Raw genomic sequence first — 27,727 nt, 5'->3', positions numbered from 1 at the left:
ATACTCGAACGTACATATCAGCCAATTTTAGTGCTTTCCCCAAATACGGAAGTATTCTGGTGTTTTTTGACGCTTTTCGCCAGCACTAGTACGGAAGCAAGCTTCTAAGAAGGCTAAATTCGTAAGTTACGATGCTTAGGTACTTCACTTAATGTTTTTGGTTTTGTAAAATTAAAAAAAAAAAATATTTTTCAAAATAATGACTTGGGGCAGTGGTTTATAAACTATGGTAAGCGTACCCTTTGGGGGTACGCACAAATTTTTAGGGAGTACGCGGCCGACTAACGAAAGCTAAAACAACCCTTTAACGCTAGGACTGGCAATTTTATTTATATTTTCGCTATATTTTACTTAGTACGGGTAACTGAGAAGGGGTACCTAATGTGTTTTGTGGGTTAAAAGGAAGATATAGTCTAATTAAGTTTGAGAAACACTGACTTGGGTATTATTGGATAAATCATGACTAAAAATTAAGACCGACTTCAATGCCAAAGCTTTGTTTATCTCTGCTCAATAAACTGAATTGGGAGTCACAGCTCCGAAAGAGAAACTATTCTCAGACTATCTGTCCTTGCTTTTTCTCTAATTAGCCATTAATTGTTGGCAACTTGATTTTTGGGATCAATGACACTACTGTTTAAGTGACTTTGCAAAAAAAAAAAAAAAAACTACACAGAAAATAAAGAAAACATAGTCTTTCTTTCATAATTATCTTCGTGTTTTGTTTGGAAATTTCCTTGACATAATTCTCCTAATTTACTTATTTTTCAAATACTTTAGTTAAATGGTTCCTAGAAGCTTTCAAAATATTGTAAGTAATCCCTATACTTAAAGCACTTTTAATTCAAAAAGGGAAAATTTCATAGGCACTTGCTACTTTCGAGTTAAATTAATTTTTAGAGAACTATTTATAAGATTTTCTTTAAAGTTTAAGTGATACCTTTTACAATAATAAAATAGTTCAATGACCTTTTGTAGATAGTGGATGAATTCAATTCAGCGAATCTCTCATTTGAAATAGATTTCATAATAAAGATATTATCTTTTTCACCTCGTACAGGTTCAACAATTCATTTTTTTTTTTTTTGTTAATATTATTACTTTTGGCATTTTTCAAGTCTAAATTGGCATTCCTCGGGGTAATTTTCTGTGTTCTTCTTAGTTTTATTTATGCTATTCAACTCCCGTTGTCTAGGTTTTGATATTAGATCAATAAAAAATATTGAGTTTTAGCCCATCATAAAATTTGTTAAAAACATTTTTATTATGGTGAAAATATGACTAAACCAAGATGCAGCAATTTGAGTTTAATAAGGAAATAAGACTGAACTTCTTCTTTGATCCCTTTTAGATTTTTATAATTGTAAAGAAAAACAGCACAGACTTTAAGAAAAAATATTGAAAGAAAACTAACATTGTCGAAAAATTCAAAACGATTGAAACTAATTTTGATCTATGACAGCTGAAAAATACACCTGAAATTGTTTTGTCACTGAAATTTTGTTAGGTGGATGTTGGGCTACATGAAAACAAACAACGACCATGTGGATTGTCAAAAGATTGACAGAGCAATATTTCAAGAATGGCTTATATTATTAAGTTGGGCAAGTTTTTCAGGGCAAGTTGTGGTGTATTTTGAACCAGCCAAAAGGCGCTAAGTATATACTTTTAATACTTATAGTACGATTACTGTAAGCAATGACGCTTATTATATTCAGGTGTTACTTTAAGAAACAATTAGGGAGAGTTTTAATTAAACAAAAAAACTGTGTGCTTGCAGGTTGAGTAGTAGTATTACTACTTTGACTACTATTACAACTATGCCTAAGGGTATGAAGGTGAAACTTTCAGAGAATATTTCTGAAAAACTTCTGTTGTACGTATGAAAACACTCCACACGTGTGCAGGTTGTCAAAAGGGCATATATAATATGCTATTTACATAATATGCTATTACTGATTCTACAACTATTCCTGCTCCACAATCTAGGACCAATAAGGTGAAGCTTTCAAAGAATATTTAGGTGGATCTTGAACTATATCATAACGAACTCTTCAAATGTAGATTGTCGAAAGGGGGACAAAAGAATATCAAAATAACTGCTTATATAATTAATGTAGACCCTTCAGGGTAAGTTGTGACGAATTTTGAACTAGCCAGAAAGTACTATGTGTATACTTTTAATACTACTTCTACGGTTGCTGTAGCTAATGACACTAATAGACTGAAGCTAATAGACTGAATGTTTTGCGAATTGTATCAAGTTTTATTTTTCGTATCAACTAGAGGAGGCATAAAGCTAAATTAAATACTACTATTTTTGTCCAGATTTTTAAAAGGTTGTATGTTGTTAAGAACTGTCGAAAAAGTTTCTCCAGCATACAAATAGGAAGTCAAATTTTAATTTTTATAATTTATAATTGAAAAAAAAGTCGAAAAGATTTAAAAAGTTTTTTTCCTTTTTTCTGAAAAAGACTAAATTAATATAGAACGAACAGAAATTAAATTAAAAAGACATTTTCCTCAAAATAAGTTTTTCAAAGAAAATTAAAGAACTCCATTAAGCCAAAAATGAGCGAAAATAGAATCAAATAATGTACCAAGCGTAAAACTACCAAAAAACAATATCGATAAACCCAAAACGCACAAAAATTCAAAATAACCAGCCTGAAACAACCTGAAATTAAAATCAATGAACATCCAATGAATAGGATGAACATCGTGAAACTAAAATCAATAGCCTTAACAGCTTTTTGCTGGTATTGTCCAAACCCTTCCAGTGTTATCTTATCAATCACCAGTAGAGGATATTCCCCATATTGAAAGGAGAAATGGAGACAAAGAAAAAACAAATTTTTGCCCTCTTGATATCTCCTTTTGTCATATAAAAACCTTTGGGAATTTCTTTTCAGTATCCATATCTATCGAATTCAGTATGATTACCCATGAGTTTGGGAATAAAATGTTGTTAAAAATTTTTTGGAGGAGGGGGCATGGAGGGCCAGGGGTTGGATCCCATTATTTTTGGAATAATGGATTTTTATACATTTTCCTTGAAGGGGGGTCTGTCCATGGTAGGCCACGAATCAGCTACAACAAGTTTTGGAATAAAATATCGATAATAATTTTTTGGGGGAGGGATTAGGCCAAGGAGGGCCATGAGTACGCTCCCGTAGGCTTAGGAACCAAATATTGTTAGGGTTTTTGATGGGAGGCTGGTCACGCCATGGATGGCCAGGTGTCAGCTCGCTTCAGTTTTTTTTATAAAATATCTTTAATATTTCTTTTTTAGGGGAAGGAGGGCCAGCGGCTAATTCTCCCAAGTTTTTTAATAAGACGTCGCTTATAACCTTTTTTGGGGGAGGTCGAGCCATGGAGTGCGAGAGACAGCTCTCATAAGCTTTGAAATGAAATATCGTCAATATTTTTTTGGAGTGAGGCACCTGGCCATGGTGGGCCAGGGATCGGCTCCCCTAAGTTTTGGGAAAAACATAATTAATGAGTTTTTGGGGGGGTGGAGGCTCATGCCAAGGAGGGCCGGGGCTTAGCTTACGTTAGTTTGAGAATAAATTATCTATGATAGTTTTCATTGGTTGGAGGTCAGGACTTGGAAGGCCAGGGGTCACCTTTCATAATTTTTGGAACAAAATATCGTTAATTCATTTAGTTTTTTCTATCTTGAGACGGGCGGTCGTTCAAGGGCCAGTGGTCAGCTCCCAAAAGTTTTGGGATTAAGCATCGTTAATAAGTTGTTTTTCCTTGGGGGGAGGGGCAGTGAGGCCGTGTTAGGCCATGGGTCATGTCTAGTAAGTTTTGGCATGCATAACATACAACAGATTGTTTTTCTTTTATGGAAAGGGAGTTAGACCATGGAAGGCCAGGAGGCAGATCCCTTGAGCTTTGGAATCAAATAGCTTTAATAAACTTTTAGTTGGGTGGGATGTGGGTATCAGGCTTATATGATTTTTCAACTGTTTTAAAAACTCTTCCACAAAACCTTATATACCACCATGATATAACTTACAAATCCTACCCCCGGGCTCTGGGGGTTGTGTCGAACCCAGAGCTTTTGTTACTTTGATTTTGAACTATTTTTAACAAAATAGCTATCTTAAAAGTTTTGCCGTAACCATTTCGAGAAATTGGCTGAGGGGTTAGTGGAGTAGTATTCCTTCTGCTAGGTCCAAGGGCCCATAATTGCAGAGTACATTAGAAGCATGGAATGGTCTAAAACAAATTCGAAATTTGTTTTTCACACCCATACCAACGATACCTAGTATTTCGACAATGCAGGCCTATTATTCTTTTCCCGCACCTTAAGATTCCAAATTTATATGTTTCCTCGTTTCCATATTTCGGCTTTTTAAACGTCAGGTTTTAAAATTTTCACATTTCGACGAGCCCATTACTTTACCTCAAAATTAAAATCCTTGATTAGAAGATTTCCCATCTGAAGAATCTTTAAGGTAATATTGTTTTAGTCTAATTAAGGCCCATCAAAACTAAAAAGAATTGCCCTGTCTCGTCCATTATAAATATTTTTAGTTTGTGTGGTCAAACTATTTAGAATAATGTTGGTGGCCTTAAATAACCTCTAGAACTTGGATAATAGATTTGAATAAACGAGTGAAAACTAAAAGCCGATGCTGAATTTGTCTGATATCCTAGAAAAACAATTTACAATTTATTTTTTTTAATATGGGCCTCATATAGAGACGTTCAGTTTTAAATAGATCCATATCATCAGGAAGTAGAAGTTTGTAAATGGGGGTGTTTTCCGCGTAGCGGTATTTTCCATGGGATTAAACGCTGACCAATCTTTTATACATGTCTCCTGGAACCCTCTAGGAAATTTCCAGCTTATTTATTTTTACAATTGCAAATACATCAAGCGTGTTTCAAATATGATGTTAGACTGGGAATATATAACAGCCTTTCGAGGACGCTTTATTTTTAAATGCGAGTCAGGTAGTAAAAAATGACTATTCCCACAGAAAACCTATTGAAAAAAATATGAATGAGAAATGTAGAAACTATGAGACAAAATTAGCACAAGCAAGAGAAGAGGCCAAAGAGCCCCTCCCCCTAGAACCAGTTAACGGTATTAAACGGTAAAAACGAATATCAGAGTTTGAAAAATATCAAAAGTAAAGAAGGCTAAAATAAAAACAGGTTCAACTCCTTTATTCGTAAAAAAGATGCGTGACTTTGCGAGAAAATACAATTCCTCAGCAACGAAAGAAGGAAAGATAGAAACCTTTGAGAAAGTTAAAATAATTAAGCATGAACACAATCTGTATGTCGCTGCATTCATCATTGTTGATTTTAAACCATTTGCCTAAAATTAGGTCTATGTGTTCTTAGGCTCCAGTTCAGGCTCATTTGCGGGTAGTCTTGGGAAGGAATTGAGGGGTAGGGGAAGCAATCTCAAAAACGAAATTAATTATTACCACTATATGACAAATGCCAGAAATTTTAGATTGAATCAGAAGAATTTGAGATTTTCGGAGGAAGTGCACCAGCCAAAACATGCCTCTCTCCACTGCATACTTTGTTAACCTATTAATCGAAGATGCATATGTTTGACCATGGTATGAATCTAATTTTAGCTCCAGTGGCGGTAATTTATGAATATTTAGAGATGATATAGTTTAAATTTCTAAATCTAGAGGAAGGGTGGGACATAATTAAAGTATTCATTTAATTTTTTCTATGAAAATTAAAAAAAAATGTATTTTTCGATTGAACACCCCCCAAAAGTTTATTCTTCGACATCTAGGGGGGTGAAGGGGTGTGTGTCATCCCTTTCTCTACATAATGATGCTACTATCCAGCTAAATTTTAAATTAGAATTAAACTAATTAAGTATTTTGCTTAATTTGCTTACCTTTTGTTCACCGTAATCAGGTCAACTTTTGATGTGTTCAAGGTTAGTCAATCTAAGATCAATTATACATGGCATTGTGGCCCGACAATTTGACTACTGCGCAGTGATATTAAATGAGGGAATTCCTCCTCTTCTTAGCTTTTTGCCTCCCCCCACCTACTAAGTATTGAAAAATTACTTTGTTTGGTGCATTTTGTCTAAAAATATTATTTCGGTTTATTTTCTTTTGGAAGATTGAAAAAGTAGAAAAATCCCCTCAAAACATTGAAGAATAATTTGCAGAGAATTTTTATTTTATTGCTTGATGTTTAGAAAAGAACTTTATAAGTATACTGACATTTGCCGCCGTGTTGGAAATGGATGCGAAGATAGAATTGATGGTAGTGAGAAATTTTGAACTGGGGAAGACAATATTGAGTATGGGTGGTATTTTTACTTTTATTCCTTTTTGGAGTCTACATCCGCCGCACTTCGTATTTAAAAATATACGATATAGTCTCGATGAAGATAATTCCAACTACCAGGTAAGCAGATTCTTCGGCATTCGGTCTGTGCCCTTCAAGATTCAAAATAGGGATGCAACTTACTAATTCAGGTACTCCCATTTTCGTAATGGGGAAGTATAAAATACTGCTGAATATTTTCAGCAACTTATGAATATCAATGAAAATTGAAATTAAGAAAAAACTAGAATACTATTTGAATACCATAAATGATACATAAGCTGAATAGGTGAAACTTTAAAGAGTTTAGATGCATAAATCTGAAAACTTAAAATCTTAGAGGGCTAGATGTATAAAAAAGAATTAAACTTTCTAAATGTAAAGAATTTTATTATCGAAAATAGACTTGTTGTCAAAAATTGATTAAAATTTTAATTCGCTGAATTTTGAAGAGCGTAATTGCATATACCTGAAAATTTGTAAAGAGTAGTTTCTGAAACATCAAAGTCCAAAAACTTAGAATTGAAGCTTAGAGATGAAAAAAAGGATTGAAATAAGGGTAGAAAACTCAATAAAAGGAAGGCTTTTATCGAGAGTCTTGCAAGAAATTTGAGTGGGATGGTCTCCTTTCACTAATAATGGGGTCCTAAAGTGACGAGGGATATTTTTTGTTTAAATAAACAGCTGAAAACAAAGATAAAATTTATTGAAAGTAAAAGGAACACACTTAAATGTATGTTCCATATTTGAAATTGTCTACGGATTGGGCGGATTGTTTTGGCATCACTGACTCCGTGCACCGTGCACAGTATCTCAAACAATAAGCTGTATTAAAAGTGCTGTTCAATCCCATTTTCTAGGGTTAAAATTAGAGAAAGGTTGAGGTGGCTATGGCACTTTCTGCGAATGAAGGATGAAACATTAAAAAAGATTGTCCCTTCCAGCCAACTGTGTAGGTTAGGGTTGGGCTGGGATGATTCAGTTAGGAAAGATTAAAAGGCATTAGGAACCTACTGGGATGGTGTAAAGAAGGCGGCTTTGAATAGAGTGGGATAGCGTACTTAGTTACGTTGGCCTCAGAGGGCTTAGCGTTGCAATGATTTAGCATTAGTAGCATTTAAACAAAAGGTAAATTACATAGCTTGTAGCATTTCTAAAATTCTAATTGGTACCTATTAACAATCCAGAACATACTTAGAATTGAAGTTAGGTTATTCACAATGAAACATACCAAAATATGATTATAATATAATACTTTAGAAACAAAATTGTGGAAACTATGACAAAGAATTATGGAAACCAGGCCTTGCAGAACGTATTGTATTAAAACCTAATCTAATCCCTTGCCCCATCGATATATTAGACGTTTAATAAAAATATAACTACATCATAGTTTTTCTCACTTAAAGTAGACAAATCATAATTGATTTCAGAGTGAGGAACCGGATTTGTCAGATGTTACGTAGCGTAATTCTTGAATATGTTGGGGACTATTAAAAAGAAACTTTTAGTTTTAGTAAATCCTGGAAAATGTTCCCGTTTGTTTGTTATTTGGATAGAACTGATGAATTATAGATTTGATCTGTAGTTGGATCCATGAAATCATCCCTATAAATTACTATGATGTCAGTGTTTGTTTTAGATAAAAATAAAGTACAAAACTGTGTCTTCTGATGGTTGTCAAATCAATCTTACGAGATGATTTCAATGTTTTTTTACTTACTTGTTTTTCTCAGCTCATCCTTGGCAGGTATTTTGAGATTCCATTATATTATTCCGTCATCTGTTTTTTCTGTGTTAAAACTGCTTTGTTGTAATTCCATTAGTATTTATTACAATAGATGACACATTAAGGTATGGGATATAATCAAGGATTATATAGAGCCCCTCCACCAGACTTCTCTGTCATGGAACCCCCCCTCGACTGCGTATTATTAAAGGTTGGATCAATTTCAAAGTATTTTAAGAATCTTCTTTCAGAAAATTCACCTCAGAAATACCCCCCACCCCGTGGAAATTCATTCTCCTATTTAAAGAATTTCCGCAACAGAAAATTCCAATTTGCCAAAAAAAAAAATTAATCCGACATTTTCCAAACAGAGAATTCTCCCCAAATATTTCTCTCAGCATCAAGGGGATAATCCTCCCCTCCAAACGACTCCCTCATGGAAAATTTTCCCTTCGTGTAAAGCGAAAATCGAATTTTTAAATTAAAGTATTTGAAAATAAGGTGAAGACTATCAATAAACCCGCCGGGTATTGCCGGATTTCTATAATCCAGCAAATATTAATAATGTGAAGGCAAGCGACTTTCATGCATTTGTGTTCAGGGTTTTCTAATTTTAGTCAACGCGAAAAGTATTTGAAACTTTAAGAGAGCCTTGGTCAGGATAGATGGGAGGGCTATACTCAACATCTATGTATATATATATATATATATATATATATATATATATATATATATATATATATATATATATATATATATATATATATATATATATATATATATATATATAAATATATATATATATATATATATATATATATATATATATATATATATATATATATATATATATATATATATATATATATATATATATATATATATATATATATATATATATATATATATATATATATAACTGGAAAGTGAGGTCATTTGATTTAATATTAAGATGTATATTGTTTTATGTTGATCTCCTTATCTAGAAACAGTATTTTATTTAGATTTTCAAGAGTAAACTGTAAAAATTTTTCTCGTATGTGTTAAGATGATAAGAAAACCTTTAGTTTATTTTCCTCCTTAATTCCAAATTAATATTTCGTCATCCATGTTACTTCACCAAATGATATGTTTAAAAATTATGAATCTAGTCACTGTTTTTAGGCATCGATGTGAGTATAAATTTTCTCAGCTCTTTTCGATTAAAGAGTGAAATTCTATATTGTTGTCTATACCTAGAATTGGCATATGAACGGGTGTAGAAATCGCCTCATAAAGGGTCACTGTTTTTAAGCATCGATATGAATTAAAATTTTCCAATTCTTTGTCAAACAGTTGGTGGTAACGAACTGTGGTAAGGAGTGACCCGGCTCAATAGTGAACGAAACTTTAAAAAACGGAATTCGATGCTAAAATATAGATCAAAAGAATCGAATTTTCATGCTGATTTCGAATATATAAGTTTCAACAAATTTAGTCTTTGTCATCAAAAGTTACGAGCCTCAGAAAATTTGCCTTATTTTGGATAATAGGTGAAAAACCCCCTAAAAGTCCTAAAATCTTAAAGAAAATCACACCATGTCGTTCAGCGTATCAGAGAACCCAAAAAAATTTCAAGCTCCTTTCTACAAAAATGGGGAAATTTGTATTTTTTGCCAGAAGACAGATCACAGGGGCGTGTTTGTTTTTTTTTGTTTTTTTTTTTTTCATGGGTCATCATATCGACCAAGTGGTCCTACAATGTCGCAAGAAAGGCTCATTCTAACGCCCTTTTTAAGAGACAAAAAAATTGGAGGGCACCTAGGCCTCTTCCCACGCTCATTTTTTTCCCAAAGTCAACTTATCAAAATTTTGAGCCACTTTGTTCCACATAGTCGAAAACCTTAATAACTATGTCTTTGGGTTGACTTACTCCCCCACAGCTCCTGGGGGGGGCTGCAAGCTACAAACTAATAAACTAATGGTTATTGGGGAGTGTATAGACGTTTTAGGGGGATTTTTTTGGTTTGGGGGTGAGGTTGAGGGGAGGAGGCTATGTGGGAAGATCTTTCCTTGGAGGAATATGTCATGGGGGAAGAGAAATTTCAATGAAAAGTGTGCGGGATTTTCTAGCATTACTTTAAAAAAAACAATGAAAAAATAAACATGAAAAAGTTTTTTCAATTGAAAGTAAGGAGCAACATTAAAACTTAAAACGAACAGAGATTATTACGGATATGAGGGGTTCCAAAAATACTTTAGCATAAAGAGCGAGGTATTTAGGAGGAAATAAATACCTCGCTCTTAATGCTAAAGTATTTTTAGTAGTTTCAACTATTTATTCTACGGCCTTTCTGATTCAGGGGTCATTCTTAAAGAATTGGGACAAAACTTGAGATTTAGTGTAAAGAACGAGGTATTAACGACGGGACAAACCCCCTAATATACATAATAAAAACATAAGAATATAGAAGTTTGTTACGTAAGTTAATTCTTAAGTTACGTATATTTTCCACTAATAAAAACGTTCGTTAAAAATTAAAAGTTCTAGTTGCCTTTTTAAGTAAGCGAAAAATTGGAGGGCAACTAGGCCTCCTTCCCCACCCCTTATTTCTCAAAATCGTCTGATTAAAACTAAGAGAAAGCCATTTAGCCAAAAAATGAATTAATATGTAAATTTCATTTTAATAGTTTATGTGCAGAGAGCCAAAATCAAACATGCATTAATTAAAAAACGTTCAGAAATTAAATAAAAAAAAACTAGTTTATTTAACTGAAAGTAAAAGTAAGGAGCGACATTAAAAACTTAAAACGAACAGAAATTATTCCGTATATGAAATGGGTTGTCACCTCCTCAATCCCTCGCTCTTGACGCTAAAGTTTGACTCTTTGCCACCATTCTACTTTTTGAAACGGTTAAAAACCTTAGCGTAAAGAGCGAGGCGTTGAGGAGGGGACAACCCATTTTATATACGGAGTAATTTCTGTTCGGTTTAAGTTTTTAATGTTGCTCCTTGCTTTCAGTTAAAAAACTAGTTTTTTATTTAATCGATTAAAGGGTGAAATTCTCCATTATTATCCATTGATAGATTATCTTTTAGGGGGCGCAGAAACTGCCCAATAAACGGTTACTGTTTGTAAGCATAGATATGAATCCAACTTTTTCCAAATCTTTTCTTTTTTTAAAGAGTCAAATTCTGTATTATTGTCTATAGATGAATTATCAGCTATAGGGGCATAAAAATTTTCTAATAAAGTACCACTACTTGAACCGGCACCAGTATTTGGTATGGAGATTGCAGGCGGTCTGAATATTTTTCTCAGAATTAGTGACTCATTTGTCTCCTCCCTTATATACAGACCAATTAGCATTTGGGTGAACAGTAAAGTGCATTATTGTGTGTGTATTTCATGAAGAATACATCTTATCTTATTTTTGCATATTTGAAACTAGTGTTAAAGCACATAACACGTCATGTGTTCATGTTCAACCTAGTGAAGTAATAAATAAATTGTGAATTTACCCCCTTGAATGTGTCACAGCTCTTTCTTAATGCTAATTTGGTATTATTTAGGATTATATACTAACTATTATTGAGAAAATAGGTAGAACCAGAAAAATTATTTAACTTTTGTCTATATGCTAGAACTGTATAACCTAAAAAACAAGAAATGGGGAAAGAGGCTGGAAAATAGATGGACTATAAGCCACAATGATAACAAAAACGGAGCGGTTGGACCCGTCACCAGTGTGGGATGTTTACTCTTGTACTCAATTCGAACTTACTACGCTTATGACTGTTTGCCATGCAAATCGAGGTACAAGTAGAGAGACAAGTCATCAAATGGAGGGTAATAGGAGACGTTGTAGAAAATCGGCATTGGCGCCACATCATATCTATCAGTGAGAGGTTGTAAGTTTGCCTAACTGGTGCTAGAACGCATACATGAGGAAGTATTTTGGATCTTTTAGAGTGGTACTAGCAGGTGTTTTGGAGCAAATACAAGTATTTATTGGAGCATTCGTGAAAAAGAACAATAAACAGATATTATGTAAAAAAAAATTAATGATGAAAAACCCGAACAATGAATGACATAAGCAAATTACTCTAAAATATAAGAAAAATATTGTAAGAAGTCCATTGTTTTGGGGAGGAAGTGAGGGTGACACTGACTCAATAGAGCCCCTGTTTTTATGCGCAAGGAGAACAATGATAAACGTGGAGGTTCAGTGGTCAGCAGAAAATAATTATCATCAAGTATTTCTTCGTAGTAAATTTGAAACTTTGTTCTTTTTTTTAGACCTGAAGCATCCAGAGCCAAAAAACGAGGCCTATTGTGCAGATGGATGGAGCCTAGTTTGTAGTAATGAAAATGACTGTAGCTGCTTTCAATACGTTGACGGCTGCGTTCGCTACGAAATTGCTGAACAGATTTGTAACGGTTTCGGAGGATATCTTCCCTCAATCCATTCAGAAGACAAGAACAAGTTCATTTATGTTTTTCCAGACGACCTACGACACGGGGCCTGGATAGGACTGAGAAGAATTAATAATACATTTATGTGGGTGGATGAAAGCAGTTTGGACTTTACCAGCTGGAACAATGATGCACCCACAAATGGTGCTAATTCCAGTGACTGCGTTCATTATGTTGGACACGAAGACGAGGGCTACACCGTACCCTTCAAATGGCGTGATGGTCCTTGTACTCAACTGCGACCAATATTATTTGAAATGCCACTTTCTATACCAGCAACTACAGTTCCACCAACAACAACAATACGACCTGACCCATGTCCAAAGGACTATACGGAAAGGTGCTTTCAAAATAGTGCTTGCTATTGCTACTCAGTCAAATCGAGTATGTGTTGGGGAGAGGGTGTTTCAGTTTTTAAAAGTGAAGGTGCTGATATGGTTTCGATCCAATCTAGTGAAGAAAATAACTTTAACCGAGAAATTGTACCAGGCCAGGCTTAGATTGGCTGCTTGTATAATTCAGTTTATTGGGTAGATGGTACATATGTAAATTATAAAAACTGGTACAGCAGTTCCTATAATAGCTACTCCTTTGGCTACATTGACTCCACTAGTGGATATAGTAGATCTTGGAGGGCTAGTTCTTCTACTAGCGACAGTTTAACTGTTGTATGCAAGGTACCAACGTACAGTGATGTGTAAATAATCATGTCTCACTCAAATAAGAATTAAAATGCCTACGTTTACCTTAGAACAACTTACTAGTAGAAAAATGTTTAAAAAAGGGGTAGATTTCAAGCGTTTTTTAAAATACTTTTTGTGTCCTTAAGTTTGAAAGGATATATTATTTTCAGCCAAAAGAAACATTAATTGGATAATAATAAAGTTTTTTGCTTTCGCTTTCATTCAATAAGTGTTAAGAAATTGACAAAAATATTGAGGCTTAATAGTATCATTCATAGAAGAAAGATAGTTTGGTTCCATCCTCTTTCAAAAACCAAAGACACCGTGCCTGTTCTTCCCCTATCCAAGGAATGCTGTGCCTGAGAGTTTCATCTCGATCTCGTAGCTGTGAGACAAAAAGGATAAAGACACCACAACCAGTACTTTGGATACCCTCATTTAAGAAGAGAAAAGACTCCCCTTCCTATTACCGAATTATTTATCTATCTGTATTTATCTATTCGTATCTGTGAAATAGCATAATATTGATTTTTCCATCACAAACACAACTTTCACCCTAAAAGGACTAAGCCTGACTCAAGCCCTTGACCCCAAAATCCAGAGTCCAATGCTCTACTTTCTGAACTAGCAGGTCCTGCTAGGTGGCTTTAATTATTTATGTTGTTAATGTATGCAAATAAACAGGTTTTTTTCTAAAGTTAAGGGTCTTTAGGATTTTAGGCACCATGTAACCTAACTTACGGATCATGCTTAAGGATTATATAAAGCAAGATTAGAAAGAACTGTTGTAGCAGGGTTTTTTATTAGTTCGGTTTTCTTTTGATCCTATTGTACCCTAGTTTTGTAAGTTCTACCTTTGATTTAAATATAGGTCTAGACGAATTAGTTTCATCGAATAGCATTGGTAAACCCTATTCATGACCCAAGAAATTTTATCTACTATATTGCATTGTTCTAAAGGAACTTTTACGTTGGTTTTGAATATTCCCTCAAAATTTTCATCCATTTACACCTGTTGTGGAGCAGCTCTGGAAAAAATGATTTAAATATAAAGTGTCAATTTTGAAAAATTACATTTTAATGGCTCTATAAACTATACACTATAAACTATAAACTATAGCTCTATAAACTATAAAGATGAATTACAGATTCAGAAAAATTCTCTCAGAAAAATTCTCTCAGAGAGAAAAATTCTCTCTGGGTTGAGAATCCTTTGTCTGAGTGACACGAGTTTCAATCCTTGCACGGCCAGTTATTTGGCTTGGGATGGGGGTCAGTGGCACGACTCTCAAAGCTCAGCCTGAGTTGACCCCGCTCTAAATGGGTGCATGGAAAAAGCTGAGGGAAGTTAGCAGGAAGGAAGTGTGAAAGCAGAGGATGGTTGGCCCCCAGCCCCCCCATTGCACTTTCTGGCTGAACGACCACAAAGAGATCAGCACTGCTGGTTTGGACCTTGAGAGTCTAGTACGATCATGTTTGCTTTTTACTTACTAATTCATCAAAATTGTACCGTTCCACTTAAATGGCGTTATAGCTCTTGTTCTTCGCTGCGACCAATCCTTTACAAAGAATCAATTTTGATCTGAATAAATAGATTTTCATCCGAAAAGGCCCGTTTGAAACAATGTTTGCAACTGTAATTTAGTTTTTTTAATACCTATTGCTTAATCGATAGATAGTTTTGTGCTTATCGTAGCGATGACGCTGATCTAGTTTAGGTCTGTTCAAGTGAAGAGAATAACTTCAGTCGAAAAATAGTATCTAGTGTACAATTAATTGGCAGTCAGTGCAATTGTATTTACAGAGTAGATGATATGTTGTATAAAATATAATAGCTGATACACCTCTTCCTATGCTCAGTAATTCGGTCTTAAAGTAAATAACGGTTAAAACAAACAGAAATTACCAAAAGCAGGACAGTAATTATTTGCCAGCCTGTGTAGTGGGCAGCCTTTGTATCTGGCTCTACTGAAAATAATTCTCATTCTGAGCTATGGTTGTTTTTTTCATAACATCAAAAGAAAAATCAAAATAATTACTAATTTACTGAGAAAAATGAATATGGAATGAAAGTCTAATGTAAATTGATATCCATTCCTGAATGTCTCAACTGTCTTGAATTCATTAATGCTATAGAATCTTCAAATGTTGTCCTCAAAGCTTCAATGTGATACCCTTGGTAGTTTTTGGGCATCCTAAGTATGGGGTTTTAATAACCCTGGATGTAAATGTGTCTTTCGATTTAATTCAAAATCCCTAACAACATGCCCTGAAAGTTCTGATGTACTGTCCTAAGCTGTTCTTATATTGCGGCTTTTTTGATCATGGGGATTCGCATAGCACATTTCAGTTTATGTTTCGGCCCTCTCAGTTTCTCTTTAAGTGTCAACATGACAACCTGAATGCACTTCAACTCTCATGTTTTAGTTTAATACCAGTAGTAGTTGTAGCACTGCGAGTTTCAACTTAACACTCTCAGCTGTACCAAAAAATATTGCGGATATGTTCTTTTGACAACTTATATGCACATATCGCCTCTTAAGTTAGTTTTTTATCCTCATAATCTTCCCCTGAAAGTTTCAACATAATACCCAACTATAATCGTGAGACATTGCATCGACATCATTTGCACAACCCGGATAGCCCTTTTAATTTTGATTTAGCTTCATAGCTTCAGTAGTACTAGTAGCGGAAGAAGTAGTAGTAGCTGTCCTGAAATTTTTAACTCCATACATCAAGCTGATCCTGAAATATTATTAATAAAGTGTTTTGACAACTTGACGCACATAGCACCTTTTGATCTTTCTTTTGAATCCCCATCTGCTTTTCAGCAAATTTTAATCTTAATACCATATTATTAGCCAGAGATATTGCGTTTAAGCCATTTTAAAAACCTGAAGCCCTTAAGTCCACTTGATTTCTTTCGATATTAGTAGCAGAAGTCGTAGTAGCACTAGTAGTGGTAGTAGCAGTAGTAGTAGTAGTAGTAGTAGCAGTAGTAATAGTGTTTTTACTTATAGTAGAAGCCCTAAGAGTTCTAACCCAATACCCTATATACCCAATACCTAATACCCTAATATGATGTAAGTGTTTATCCTTCCAGCGCACAATTAATATTGATCACACATAAAACCAACTACTGTCGTCGATGATCATCCAGAGAGTGCCAGGGGACGATTGCATAGATAAATTTCAAAACCATGTTCACCAAAAGTAGTAGTAGCACTGGTAGTGGTGGTAGTAGTAGTAGTAGTAGCTGTTGCAGTAGTAGTAATAGTGTTTGTATTTATAGTAGAAGCCCTAAAAGTTCTAACCCAATACCCTATATCGATCCTGAGAGGTTTTTTATGCGCCCTTGTGAGAACATGCATCCATATGGTGCCTTCTGGTTTAGTTTTGAATCCCCATCAGCATCCTCAGAAAAATTCTACTTAATAACCAATTCAATTCCTAAGATATTGCATACATTCTGTTTTAAGTTTTGATAAACCAAAACTCTTGAGAGTTCACTAGTAGTAGCAGCAATATTGGTAATAGCATTGAATTACTTTGTCTTAAGTGCAACAACAAAGGCAATGGGAAACATGGGAAACAAGCCATCCTGGCTGAGTGGTTGGCGCACTGGGGCGGGAATTTTGTGTCCAAGGGACACGGGTTCAATCCCAGTTGTGAACCAGTTATTTAGTTTGAGACGGGGGCTTGTGGTATGACTTTGTAAGTTCAGCCAGAGTCGACCCAGCTCTAAATGGGTACCTTGAGATATCTGGGGAAGGTGAGCAGGAAGGGTGGGTGATAGCAAAGGATGGTTGGCCCCCAGCCCCCATTGAACTTCCTGGCTGAAGGGCCATGAACCGGAGATCAGCACCACCGGTTCGGACCTTAAGGGTCAAGTGCCGTCTTACCTATTTACTTTACTTACAATGGGAAACATGAAAATAAATTGAGAAGTAAAATTCTCTTAGACTTATATTGTGCTAAGATTAAAGTATCTTGCGTGAAAATGGTAGTAATATTATTTTGTGAGATCAGGGTACAAGTCAAGAGATCAGGTCAAAAGTTAATTTCAAAAAGCCTAAGTGCTTAAGACTAGTGATAGATGAAAGGGAAGAGGTGTGACTGAATAATGAGAAGATCAATCAAGTCGACAGCTTTGCTTACCTAAGTAGCATTATTAGTAAGAACAGTGGATGCAAGGGCGGTGTAAAAGTAGAATTGCAAAAACCTAAGATGTTTTTTCATACTTTCAGGCCAAGATATTCTTGGAAACAAACCAAAAAATTATCGGAAACTAAGATTTGTCGGGTGCCCAGAAATTCCCCGTAAACAAAGATTTTAATGGTATTGCCCAAGTTTTTTCATGACCACCTGTTATAAAAAATCCATTATCTGTCCAGGTGTTTGGCTGTCGTGGTATCCATTATGGCATATCATCGAAAACTGCCTAGCAGTCATGTCAAATCGCAATATGGTGTCAAAATGGCGCCAATAAATTCTCGAATGCCTCTGACTCTGGTTAAAACTGGTTGTGTCTGTGTCAAAACTAGTGCTTCTTGCATCTCTGACTTTTGAATAGACATTCTAGATGATGGAGTTGCTAGTGTACCATAAAAAGAATGTAAAGATAACAGATTAATTCAATGAAATATTCTTAATGAAATAACGGCCCCTACAATACTACATGTTATTAATGTCATCATATGAAATTTGAATGTTTCGAATTCACTCCAAAAAATAACTCTTCATGCTTTATCTTGACATAGAACTTATTTCATTTCAGTGCCATAAATGATTTTTAATATTTTTTCACCTACGGTCCCATCACACATTTCATCATTGCTATTATTCTGTTCAATGGCTGTATCTATTGTTAAACTACCAATGATACTATTAACGTTGATTAATGCTTTGCTTTTCATTGAATTATCTTTAATATCCCTGCTGATATTATCTGCCAATGTCCGTTTTATTTTAAACTAGGCAAACTTCAACGGCTAACATTTAAAAAGCACTAGAAGAAGATTCCCTTTGTCATCAACTATTACTTTTCGGCTTGCGCTCTCATTGAGTGATATCGTCTTTGGAGATCTCACTGTCGCAAATCCACCTTCACAAGAGTTGCTCGTAGTTTAAATAATTATATTTGTCAGCATTCAATTCTAAAATTGCACTATCATGCATGTACACCGTCTTGAAATATTTCATCTTTGATTTTTTTTTTAAATATGATGTAAGTGTTTATCCTTCCAGCGCACAATTAATGTTTATCACACAATAAACCAACTAATGTCGATGATCATCCAGGGAGTGTCAGGGGACGATTGCATAGAAAAATTTCAAAACCATGTTCACCAAAGATTACATGTCATTATAAGACGTAAAAAAAATTAAAGTTCAAAAAAAGTTACTACAAATATCATTTTTCTAAAAGAAAAAGTCACGACTGACTCACGCATATCAGTTCATTTTGTATTTCGAAAATATTTATGTGAATTTGTTTTGATATAAATATATTCAATGTTATTTTACGACATGAAAAAAAGTTTAAAATAATACATGTTAAAAAAAACGGGGTTGGGTGTAAGAATCTTTGGAGGGGGAATTGGGGTCCCTGAAGGGGGATATAGAGAATACAACCGCAACAATCACAGAAACAGAATCTACGAGAAAAGAAACGACTTTTGCATGCACTACTGGCAAAGAATTTCTTTCAATATAATATTTAGCTTTAAGAAAAATTAAAATATTTTATATTTTAATATATATAGTTTTAAAAAATGAAGTTGAAGGTACTCAACTGTAAGTGCTCGATTGGAAGAGTCCCTTGAATTGATTAACTGTATTTGGATAATTGAAGCTAACTTGTATTCTTTCTGCCTAGTTTTATTGAATCACACAATGTCAAGGCAAGTAGAATAGTAAGCCAAAAAAACAGGTTTAACATGCATTTTTATAGGTGAAATTGGACTCCTTAGATTAACCCTTTGAATTTTTTGAATAGCTCTAGCACCTTCCAATATAGTAAAAACAATAAATTAAATCCACAATTTATAGAAAGAACAGATGCAGCTAACAGATATAGGCTGTGGTTGGTATTTATCCATTTGAAAGATTAAATAAAATAAAATAAGTTTTTTTGAACAGAAAGTAAGGAGCAACATTAAAACTTAAAACATACAGAAGTTATTCCGTTTATGAAATTGGCTGTTCCTGCCTCAACGGCCTGTTCTTTACGCTAAGGTTTTGCATTGTTTTAAAGTTAGAATTGTGAGAAAGAGTCAAATTTTAGCGTGAAGAGTAGGGCGTTGAGGAGGGGACAGCCCGTTTTTATACAGAGTAATTTCTGTTCGTATTAAGTTTTAATGTCACTCCTTACTTTCAGTTAAAAAAAAACTTGTTTTTTTATTTAAATTCAAAAATTTTTTGAATCAATGCAGGTTTTGATTTTGGCTCATCGTACATGAATAATTAAAATGAAATTTGTATATTAATTTTTACTTTTTTCGGGAAAATAGCTTTCTCAAAATTTTGACCGGACCATTTTAAGAAAAAAGGGGCAGGTTAGGGGGCCTAGTTATCCTCCAATATTCTTGATTGCTTAAAAAGCCACTAGAACTGTTAATCTGATTTACGAACGTTTTTATTCGTAATAAATATACATAACTTACGAATTAACTTACGTAAGGAACATCTATATTAGTTTATTTTATTACGCATATGAGGGGGTTTGCAATAAGTAGCTCTTTTTAAAATTCCTAAAAATACAGTAGCGTAAAGAGTAAGGTATTGAGGAGGGGATAAACAATATATTTAATAATTTTTGATCGTTTTAAGTTTTAATATTGCTCCTTACTTTCAGCTGAAAGAACTTCTTTGTTTTTATATTTAATTTCTCAATGTTTTTTAAAAATAATACTGGAGAATTCAGCGTCCCTTTTTTGGAAATGCTCTTTTTCCAAGAAAACTTCCTCCACGAAAAGATCCTCTCACTGAAAATACTCTCAAACCATAATCATCCCTCCCCCCAACCGCCCCTTCCACCAGAAAACCCTCCTGAAAATGTCTCTATGTTTCCCAATAACCAATACTATATGTAAACAATGGGAAAATTCATAACTTGCAGCCCTTCCCTCGGGGACCATGGGGGATTAAATAGTCCTCGAAGATATTTTTGGTTAGATTTTCTTTTATTACACTGAACAAAATCGCTATCTCAAAATTTTGATCCGGCGACTTTGGGAAAAAATGACCATGGGAGGGGCTCTAGTTATCCTCAAAAATTTTTGGTAGCTTTTAAAGGGCACTAAAACTTTTAATTCCGTTCAAATGAGGCCTCTCGTGAAATTCTAGGACCACTGGGTTGATACGATCACCCCTGGGAAAAAACAAATAAACACGCATTATCCGTGATTTTTCTTTTAACAAAAAATACAAATTCCACATTCTGGCAGATAGGAGCTTGAAACCTCTACAGAAGGGCTGTCTCATACGCAGAATCATACGGTGCGATCTTCGGTAAGATTCTATGAATTTTAGGGGATGTTTCCCCGTTTTCCGAAAATAAGAGAAATGTTGTGTAAGTAAGGAGCAGGTCACTTACGCAAAATGCTCCTAACTTACAGTTGGTTACAAAGAACTGTTTGAAACAGCATAAAAAACCAATGAGTTACGTGGACTGTAAAATGTACCAAGATTTGGAAAGAGGCTTGGGACTCTAAAAATTGTCTAGTTGGAGTCAGTGAGATCTAAAAATGTTTAACAGCCTAGTATTTAATCAATTCAAAACCATGAATTCTTCACGTGCCGCTCAATTCTGGAAATAACATTTTTGTCTTTAGAAATTATTTTGAGAAATCTCTTGCAATAAAGAGTATGCTGCAAAACTTTTTAAATAAATTCTTTTTTTAGTTCGATGTAATTGAAAATTTAAAAAATCAAACAGTTCGTGGTAACGAACTGTAAGTAAGGAATGACTCGGCTCAATAGTAGCAGAACCAAAACTCTATAAAACAGAATTTCGATGCCGATTGACACATCAAAAGAATTGGATTTTAAGTGTAATTTTATAAACTTTTTACGAATTTCAATGCCAGTTTAAGAGAAATTTCACCATTGATAAATGAAGAATCGGTTAAGGTGCCTGAACCTATGTAAATATGTCACGGATTGGTGATTGTATGAGGAGCCAGTAACTTGATATTATATCCACTACCCCTCAGTTTTTCCACTTCCAAAGCAACAGAACCCAAAATCTGTTGCTTTCTTACATGAAGCATGGTGAAGGTGAGAGAGACCGTTACATCCGGTGCTGCAGTAAAAACCAATAGCAAAATGAAATTGGATGGGGCAAGCGTTAATTTTATGTCGGTCTTACTATTCGCTGGTAACCATTGGGGTATATTAAATATCTCGTGATTTATTTTCCAAACTAAATAGAATTCAACAGGTGTCGCCTCTCTAACAGAATTTGTAGAATCAGTATCTGTCTTATATTTATATCCATTGACTGAACCCCTTAATTCCTTATATAACTTTGGTGCCATCAACATGAATTGTGTGTTACTCGGAAAATTCGTGAAATTGTTATAAGTATTCACAAATGTTCTATTTATTGACACACTGATTTGTCTAAAAATTATGCAATACACAATTTTCACAGGAAACTCCATTAGTAGTACTTAGCATTTTCAGATTTCTTGACCACCACATGCACAACTATAAAAACAAAGGAAAAATCCATAAAATAACATTTATTGGAATATATTTGAAACTTAATACTCCCCATCGATTTAGATGGTGGAAGAGATTATGGAGAAGAAATCACTTGTTTTAGTCAAATCATTATAAAATGGATCAGTGATATTGGATAGGAACGTCACATAAAAATCATTTGGTATTGCACGTGTCTTCAATTGCTACTCAAGAATTACAATCGGAGTTACATCATAGCCAACAAACAAGAATGTTTCTCTAGCCTTTGTGTGCATGAAACTTAAATATCTTTTAAATTTTATTGATATCACTATTGTTTCGTGATTTTTTGAAGTTCATAGTCATAAAAACCTTCGAGAATCCCTTCATCTTTAGCATCTTGTAGACGATACGTTACAGGTGTAATGCCTAGGATTATTGATACTTTAATAACTTCATTGGACAATAAGTAATTCTCCTTTCCAAAAATGTTACTAGTTTTATTACTGCCAACTGTATCACAAACATTAAATTTTTTCTTCTTCCTGACTTTTTCAGTAGAATATTATTTGAGAAATGTGTCAAGTGTATCAAGATTTCCTCTTTGAGCTTACTGAGGGAGAATCTTGGACAAAGACGACGAGGACGCTGATTGTAAATTTGCATGATTTTCCTTAAATCTTGAATAAAAGCAATACTATTTTTCAATGTACAATATCTTAAAATTAGAGGTTGAACATTTCTTATCAATTGTTCGGCCAATACAGCCTTAATAGGACTAAAACTATGAGATATATCATTTTTTATATTTTAACAATACCTTCGCTACATGTGAATTAACAAATTCGCTACTTCGATCTGTTTGAATTTTCCAATGAAAATTTTACTCAAGAATACTTTCTATAGCTTTAGCAACTTCATCAGCTCTCTTTGTCAGCAACATAATTACATATCCATAGCAACTGAGGATACTGATTGCAATTAGAAAATTTCCCCTTGGTGTGTATTATGATGCCTTTGAATGCTATCTAGCATTAGAAGATCTGCTTGCATTACATGCAGTGGGGTAAAGGCTTTATATTTTCGATAATGATTACCACGAACCCAATGATTTCGATGTAGCTTGCTTCATTAGAGTTAAACTTGCTTTATTTTATAGATATTCTCTTGCTAGCTTATTCTCTAGATATTCTTTTTTGAAGTCCATTGACTTGAGAAAGTATGATGGGGGAGCTCAGACTTCTCACTTCACCAATATTTTCTTACAAATGTTTCAAAACTTTAATCATTTTGAGCACTAACACATAGTGTAGGATCCGCTACCCTTTTGCATACTAGTGGGTGGTGATGATTGGGATAAGTTGATATCAAGAAGTCTTCACTTTCGTCTCATCATCACTGGTGTATTCAAATAATTGTTTCCAAAAAAACTCGTAGTACTTGGTAGGTGTGCTAGTATTTTCCAAGATTGATTTAAATATTTGTAAAAAGTCCTGCAATTATTGGCGGTAAAAGTGTAATAAAGCAGCCACCCGTTTGGAGAAGAAGTTTTTTCTAGTCTCAAATCTTTTTCTTTGTTATAGCTTTTAGCCAGGACACGTACAATGTGACAATGTAGCTTTATTTGTTACTTACCTGCTTCTGAAAATTGAACATTACCCTCGGTTAAATTTTAACCAAATTCAGATATGAGATTATTGAATTTCTTGTTAACACCATGTTTGAGTATAGTTTTCCTAATTGCCAGTTTTGAATTGCTTAGTACGGAAAATAAATGCCTATTTTTATGTAGTTTCTTCAGTTTCATGATTACTACTAATGACCTTTTTTACTAATAATTAAAAGATATACGGTAATTTCATGGTCAGAAATGCCTGTAACTGCACGAAAATCCTCGGGTGCATTCTGAATGAGATCCAATAGAATGTAACCATAGGGCTTATTTATTGCCTGATTGTAAGATGACATTAGTAAGTTTGGTTCTCCTGGATTTATTTGTTTAGTAAGAGTGATTAGAGGAATTGAATCACCAAAAACCCTGCACATGATATAAAAGGTATAGTTCAAAGTGAGCTATCTCATAGATTGGCTTTGATGAAAGAGATTGTGATGGACAAAAATAACAAATAATAATAACTATTTCCATATCAGTCCCACTACAATGTTCAAGAACAAAATATTAGGATATCACATATTCCCCTTTTTGTTATAAAAATAAATACATAGCATTTTTAATCTACACTTTACAACAAAATATTACAGTTTACAGAAAAAATCACAGTTTAAAAACTAGAATATGTGTAGGGGCAAATTAAAACAATTTGTATCTTAAAAATATATAAAAATGTATTGAAAATACAACAACAGTAACTCTGCTCGCTGTGCAAACTGAACATAGTACTAAAAAATATCTTCCCACATTTCGCCTACTATTGAATCTAAAGCATTTTCTCCAGATTGAGACGTTGTGTATATGTTACACATATATTTTGATCTGAAGTGAGGTAGTGCCCAGGGGGTATTACCTTGACACCATCCTTACATTCATAGACTTTGTCCGATATGGCTGATATTGCATTTTTCTATTCTCTAACTGCGTAGTTTTAAAATTTTGAAAAACGAATGACCATGATTTTTTTCTTGGAGCTAAACTTCTTTCCACATAATTTCTACAAACAAACATATCGACATCATCTTTAAAATAGTGTGTACGCAACCCCTTGCAGACGTTTTTGATATCCTCATTGTTAATTTACACACAGTGTACCTTCAGACCTACTAGCACACCATTGGAGTCACTCCCTGTCTTGGATGATGGATATAATAGTTTATTTGGGATTTGTTGCTTCACTAGCTCTGGATAAATGGACTCATTGCAGTTACTATAGTCCATTCAAGAGCTAATATGCTCACCATTTTTCATATCACTTAATAAACTGCTATGTTTAACTTTTAAAGAAGGGAATCAGTGTCTGCCGAACACACTTGAACTCTTCTTTCCTTGGCCACTGGAGTCTACACACATTGTATGAAAATTCCAACATGAGTTTTTTTTAAATTTTTAGAATTGCAATACCACCAGTAATATTTTCTTCAAAATAACATTTCTTTTTGTTTCTACGCAAAAGGACCATATTGAAGTTCATGTTTGGTAACGATGTTAAGTTGTTATCGGCTTTAATTTGAGCACATTCTTTCAGGTCGGTTGCAATGTCAAAATAACTCCTATTCTGATTACTCTAGCACACTCTACCGAAGGCTGATTTTAAAATTAGCTTAAAAATTTCTTTTTCAACCTTCGTTTTGCTTTTAAATGTTTACTGACAAAAGTGTAAATAAACATTTTTAAATATGCTTTTTGATAAAATGGGCTATATGGATTTTTGTAACCCCGAAACCGTTGGCTAACATCCACTGCAAAAGAACATGGTGAAAAACAATATTCTGTTTCGGATCCAGGTCGGCAATAAGTCTCCAGTGCATACCCCCATCCTCTACCAAAGAAATATTATGTGGACTCAATGAGGTATTACTCACCGATCTGCTTATGCACGGAAAAACGAAATCCTTCACTGAGATATTCATTTCCATAGGTATTTCATCATAAATTTCAAAAAATCGTCATTAGGGTCCATTATCCTCAACGAAAAATTTAGAGCCAATGGACTGTCAAGCCATTTGTAATTACAACACAGCAGATAGTAGTGAAACATTGCCCACGCATATAGAGAATTCATATTCACAAAAACTGCATCGGACTTCCCTCTAATGCGTTGTCCAGTCAGGTCAGTTTCCAAGATAAAATATCCGTGAAGAACATAACCTTCTCTCATAGATTCCTCTATTAACAGATGCTGATCCATATCTTCTTTACTGATTTTTAAAATTAAATTAATCACCATAGGAGGACTTGAAAAATGATATCCCAAATTCAACCCAAACTAGACCTACGTTGCCAGGGGAACGTGAGGTGCTGCGGCAGCCTCTCTACGGCTTCGCCAATTAAAATGTTGCGAGAGCAACACTTTGGTTTTGTTTCTTCGCTATTGATCAATAATCACATGATCAAGGGCTATTCCTCAGCGCTGAAAAAACAGCAACAAAATAATATCGAAAGAAGGGACTAAATTGTCTTTGCAGCCAGTAGAATTTTATCCTTTTCGATCGTAGCCACCGTGACGGATGAAAACTCGGAACAATATCTTATATAATCTAGTTGGTATTATAAGACAATCCCTAACTTTTCAGGATCGAAATACCATAGATGACATTCTATTAATTATTACGAAACTATCTCATTGTTTTACATTCTCGTTTGTGCTTATTTCTTCACTATCGGTTAAATGATGAAGTTGTCAGCCAATCGAAGTTTTTAAAACGATATGTTCAAACAAGAACTTAATCAATTATCACATGACCAAAGGCTTTTCCTCAGGATTGAAAAAGCAACAACTACAAAATAATATCGAAAGAAGGGACTAAATTGACTTTGCAGCCAGTTGAACTTTATCCTTTTCAAACGTAGACATCGTGACGGAAGAAAACTTGGAACAATATCTTATATAATCTAATTGGTATAATACAGCTATCCGTAACTTTTTAGGATTAAATTACCATAGGTGACACTAATTATTACGAATCTACCTCATTGTTTTATGTTATCGTTTGTTCTCCTTGCGTAAACACTTAATTCTGTCAGGTTTAAAGAGATCGAATACAATTTGCACCAATTTGCACAAATTTCTGGCCCAAAAAAATATATTCTTACTTACAAGTTCCTCTCCCGTGTCATCAAATTCATAGGAAACAAATAAATGGGTACACCAACTAGCAAAATTTGTAAGCCCCTCATAGCTGAAGTTGATTGTAGCCCAACAGCCGATTATTACTTACAATTACTCTACATGTCTTACCACTAAGCCAAATTGGTTTAACCATCAAATACACCGGAAACAAATAATAGGTACACCAACTAGTAAAAGTCGTAAACCCCTCACTGCCGAAGATGATTATGAGCTAACAGCCATTTCTCGCCCAAAGTGAACCTATTCTTACTTAGTAATCCCTCTCCCGTGATAGGCATCAAGTTCACCGATCAAATCCACTGGAAACAAATAATAAATACACCAAAAAATTTATTAAATAAAAAAAAGGTTTTCGTAAATAGAAAAGCAGTGTGGTCTAAGAAATTATTTATATTTACACCTACTAGCAAAAGTTTCTAACCCCTAACTGCCGAATATGATTATTACCTAACAGCTGAGTGTTGCTTACAAGTCCTCTATATGTCTCACAATTTGTATCGGCCTAGATTTCGTTTCAGCGTGTACCTTACTACTGAAGTTGTCAACCCCTTTAAACTTTCAAACTGGTATACCTCATGAAGGAATTTTTGTATTAAAAAATTGAATGGCATATACTTTGATCAGCTTATTAAGAGCTATCGACTGCTGTCAAAAAAAATGTATCTGTCTTAGTTCAAAAGTTGATTTTTTTGCCGAAGGCCGACTTTCTAACTCGAAAGCCGAAACCTAGTTTGATGAAACGAAAGCTTGACTGTACAACTTCAGATGCTCCTCTCTGACAAAGGCTATATGACTCCACTTCACTTCGCACACCATAGGCTATGGCTCGTGCACAAGCAAAAACCATCCTTTTTGACCCCAGGCAAGAGTTCTGCGGAGCTTGCCAAAATGTAATGTCATATTCATCAATCCAGCCTGAGGTCCACACTCGAGTTTCTTGGAACGCGGGCATGGGAAACTTCAACGGCTTCATGTTCTTTAAAAGGATTTAAATTTGAAGGATCATTCATGAGTTTGTCTTCGCAGTATAATAC

At 34.3% G+C, this 27,727-nt stretch overlaps 1 protein-coding gene and 1 long non-coding RNA gene across 2 annotated transcripts in view; one reads left to right on the top strand and one right to left on the bottom strand.

The window, feature by feature from the left end:
• Positions 1–27,727, bottom strand: part of LOC136034220 (uncharacterized) — a 69,179-nt gene that overhangs the window by 16,941 nt on the left and 24,511 nt on the right. The gene's annotated exons all lie outside the window — the stretch shown is intronic.
• Positions 8,012–13,897, top strand: LOC136034154 (lactose-binding lectin l-2-like). The gene is made up of 2 exons (XM_065715338.1): positions 8,012–8,080; positions 12,341–13,897. Exons 1-2 carry the CDS (start codon positions 8,029–8,031, stop codon positions 13,015–13,017), a joined length of 729 nt encoding a protein of 242 aa, XP_065571410.1. The 5' UTR covers positions 8,012–8,028; the 3' UTR covers positions 13,018–13,897.

This window comes from Artemia franciscana, chromosome 12 (genome assembly GCF_032884065.1).
Source record: "Artemia franciscana chromosome 12, ASM3288406v1, whole genome shotgun sequence".
NCBI lineage: Eukaryota > Metazoa > Arthropoda > Branchiopoda > Anostraca > Artemiidae > Artemia > Artemia franciscana.
This window is presented reverse-complemented; position numbering and strand designations above follow the sequence as displayed.

What these genes read in the sequence shown, in the direction of transcription:
- LOC136034154 (XM_065715338.1), top strand. Translation starts at nt 8,029, where the DNA reads ATGATTTCAATGTTTTTTTACTTACTTGTTTTTCTCAGCTCATCCTTG. An exon ending in TCTCAGCTCATCCTTGGCAG is followed by an intron (nt 8,081 to 12,340) that starts GTATTTTGAGAT and finishes TCTTTTTTTTAG; the next exon opens with ACCTGAAGCATCCAGAGCCA.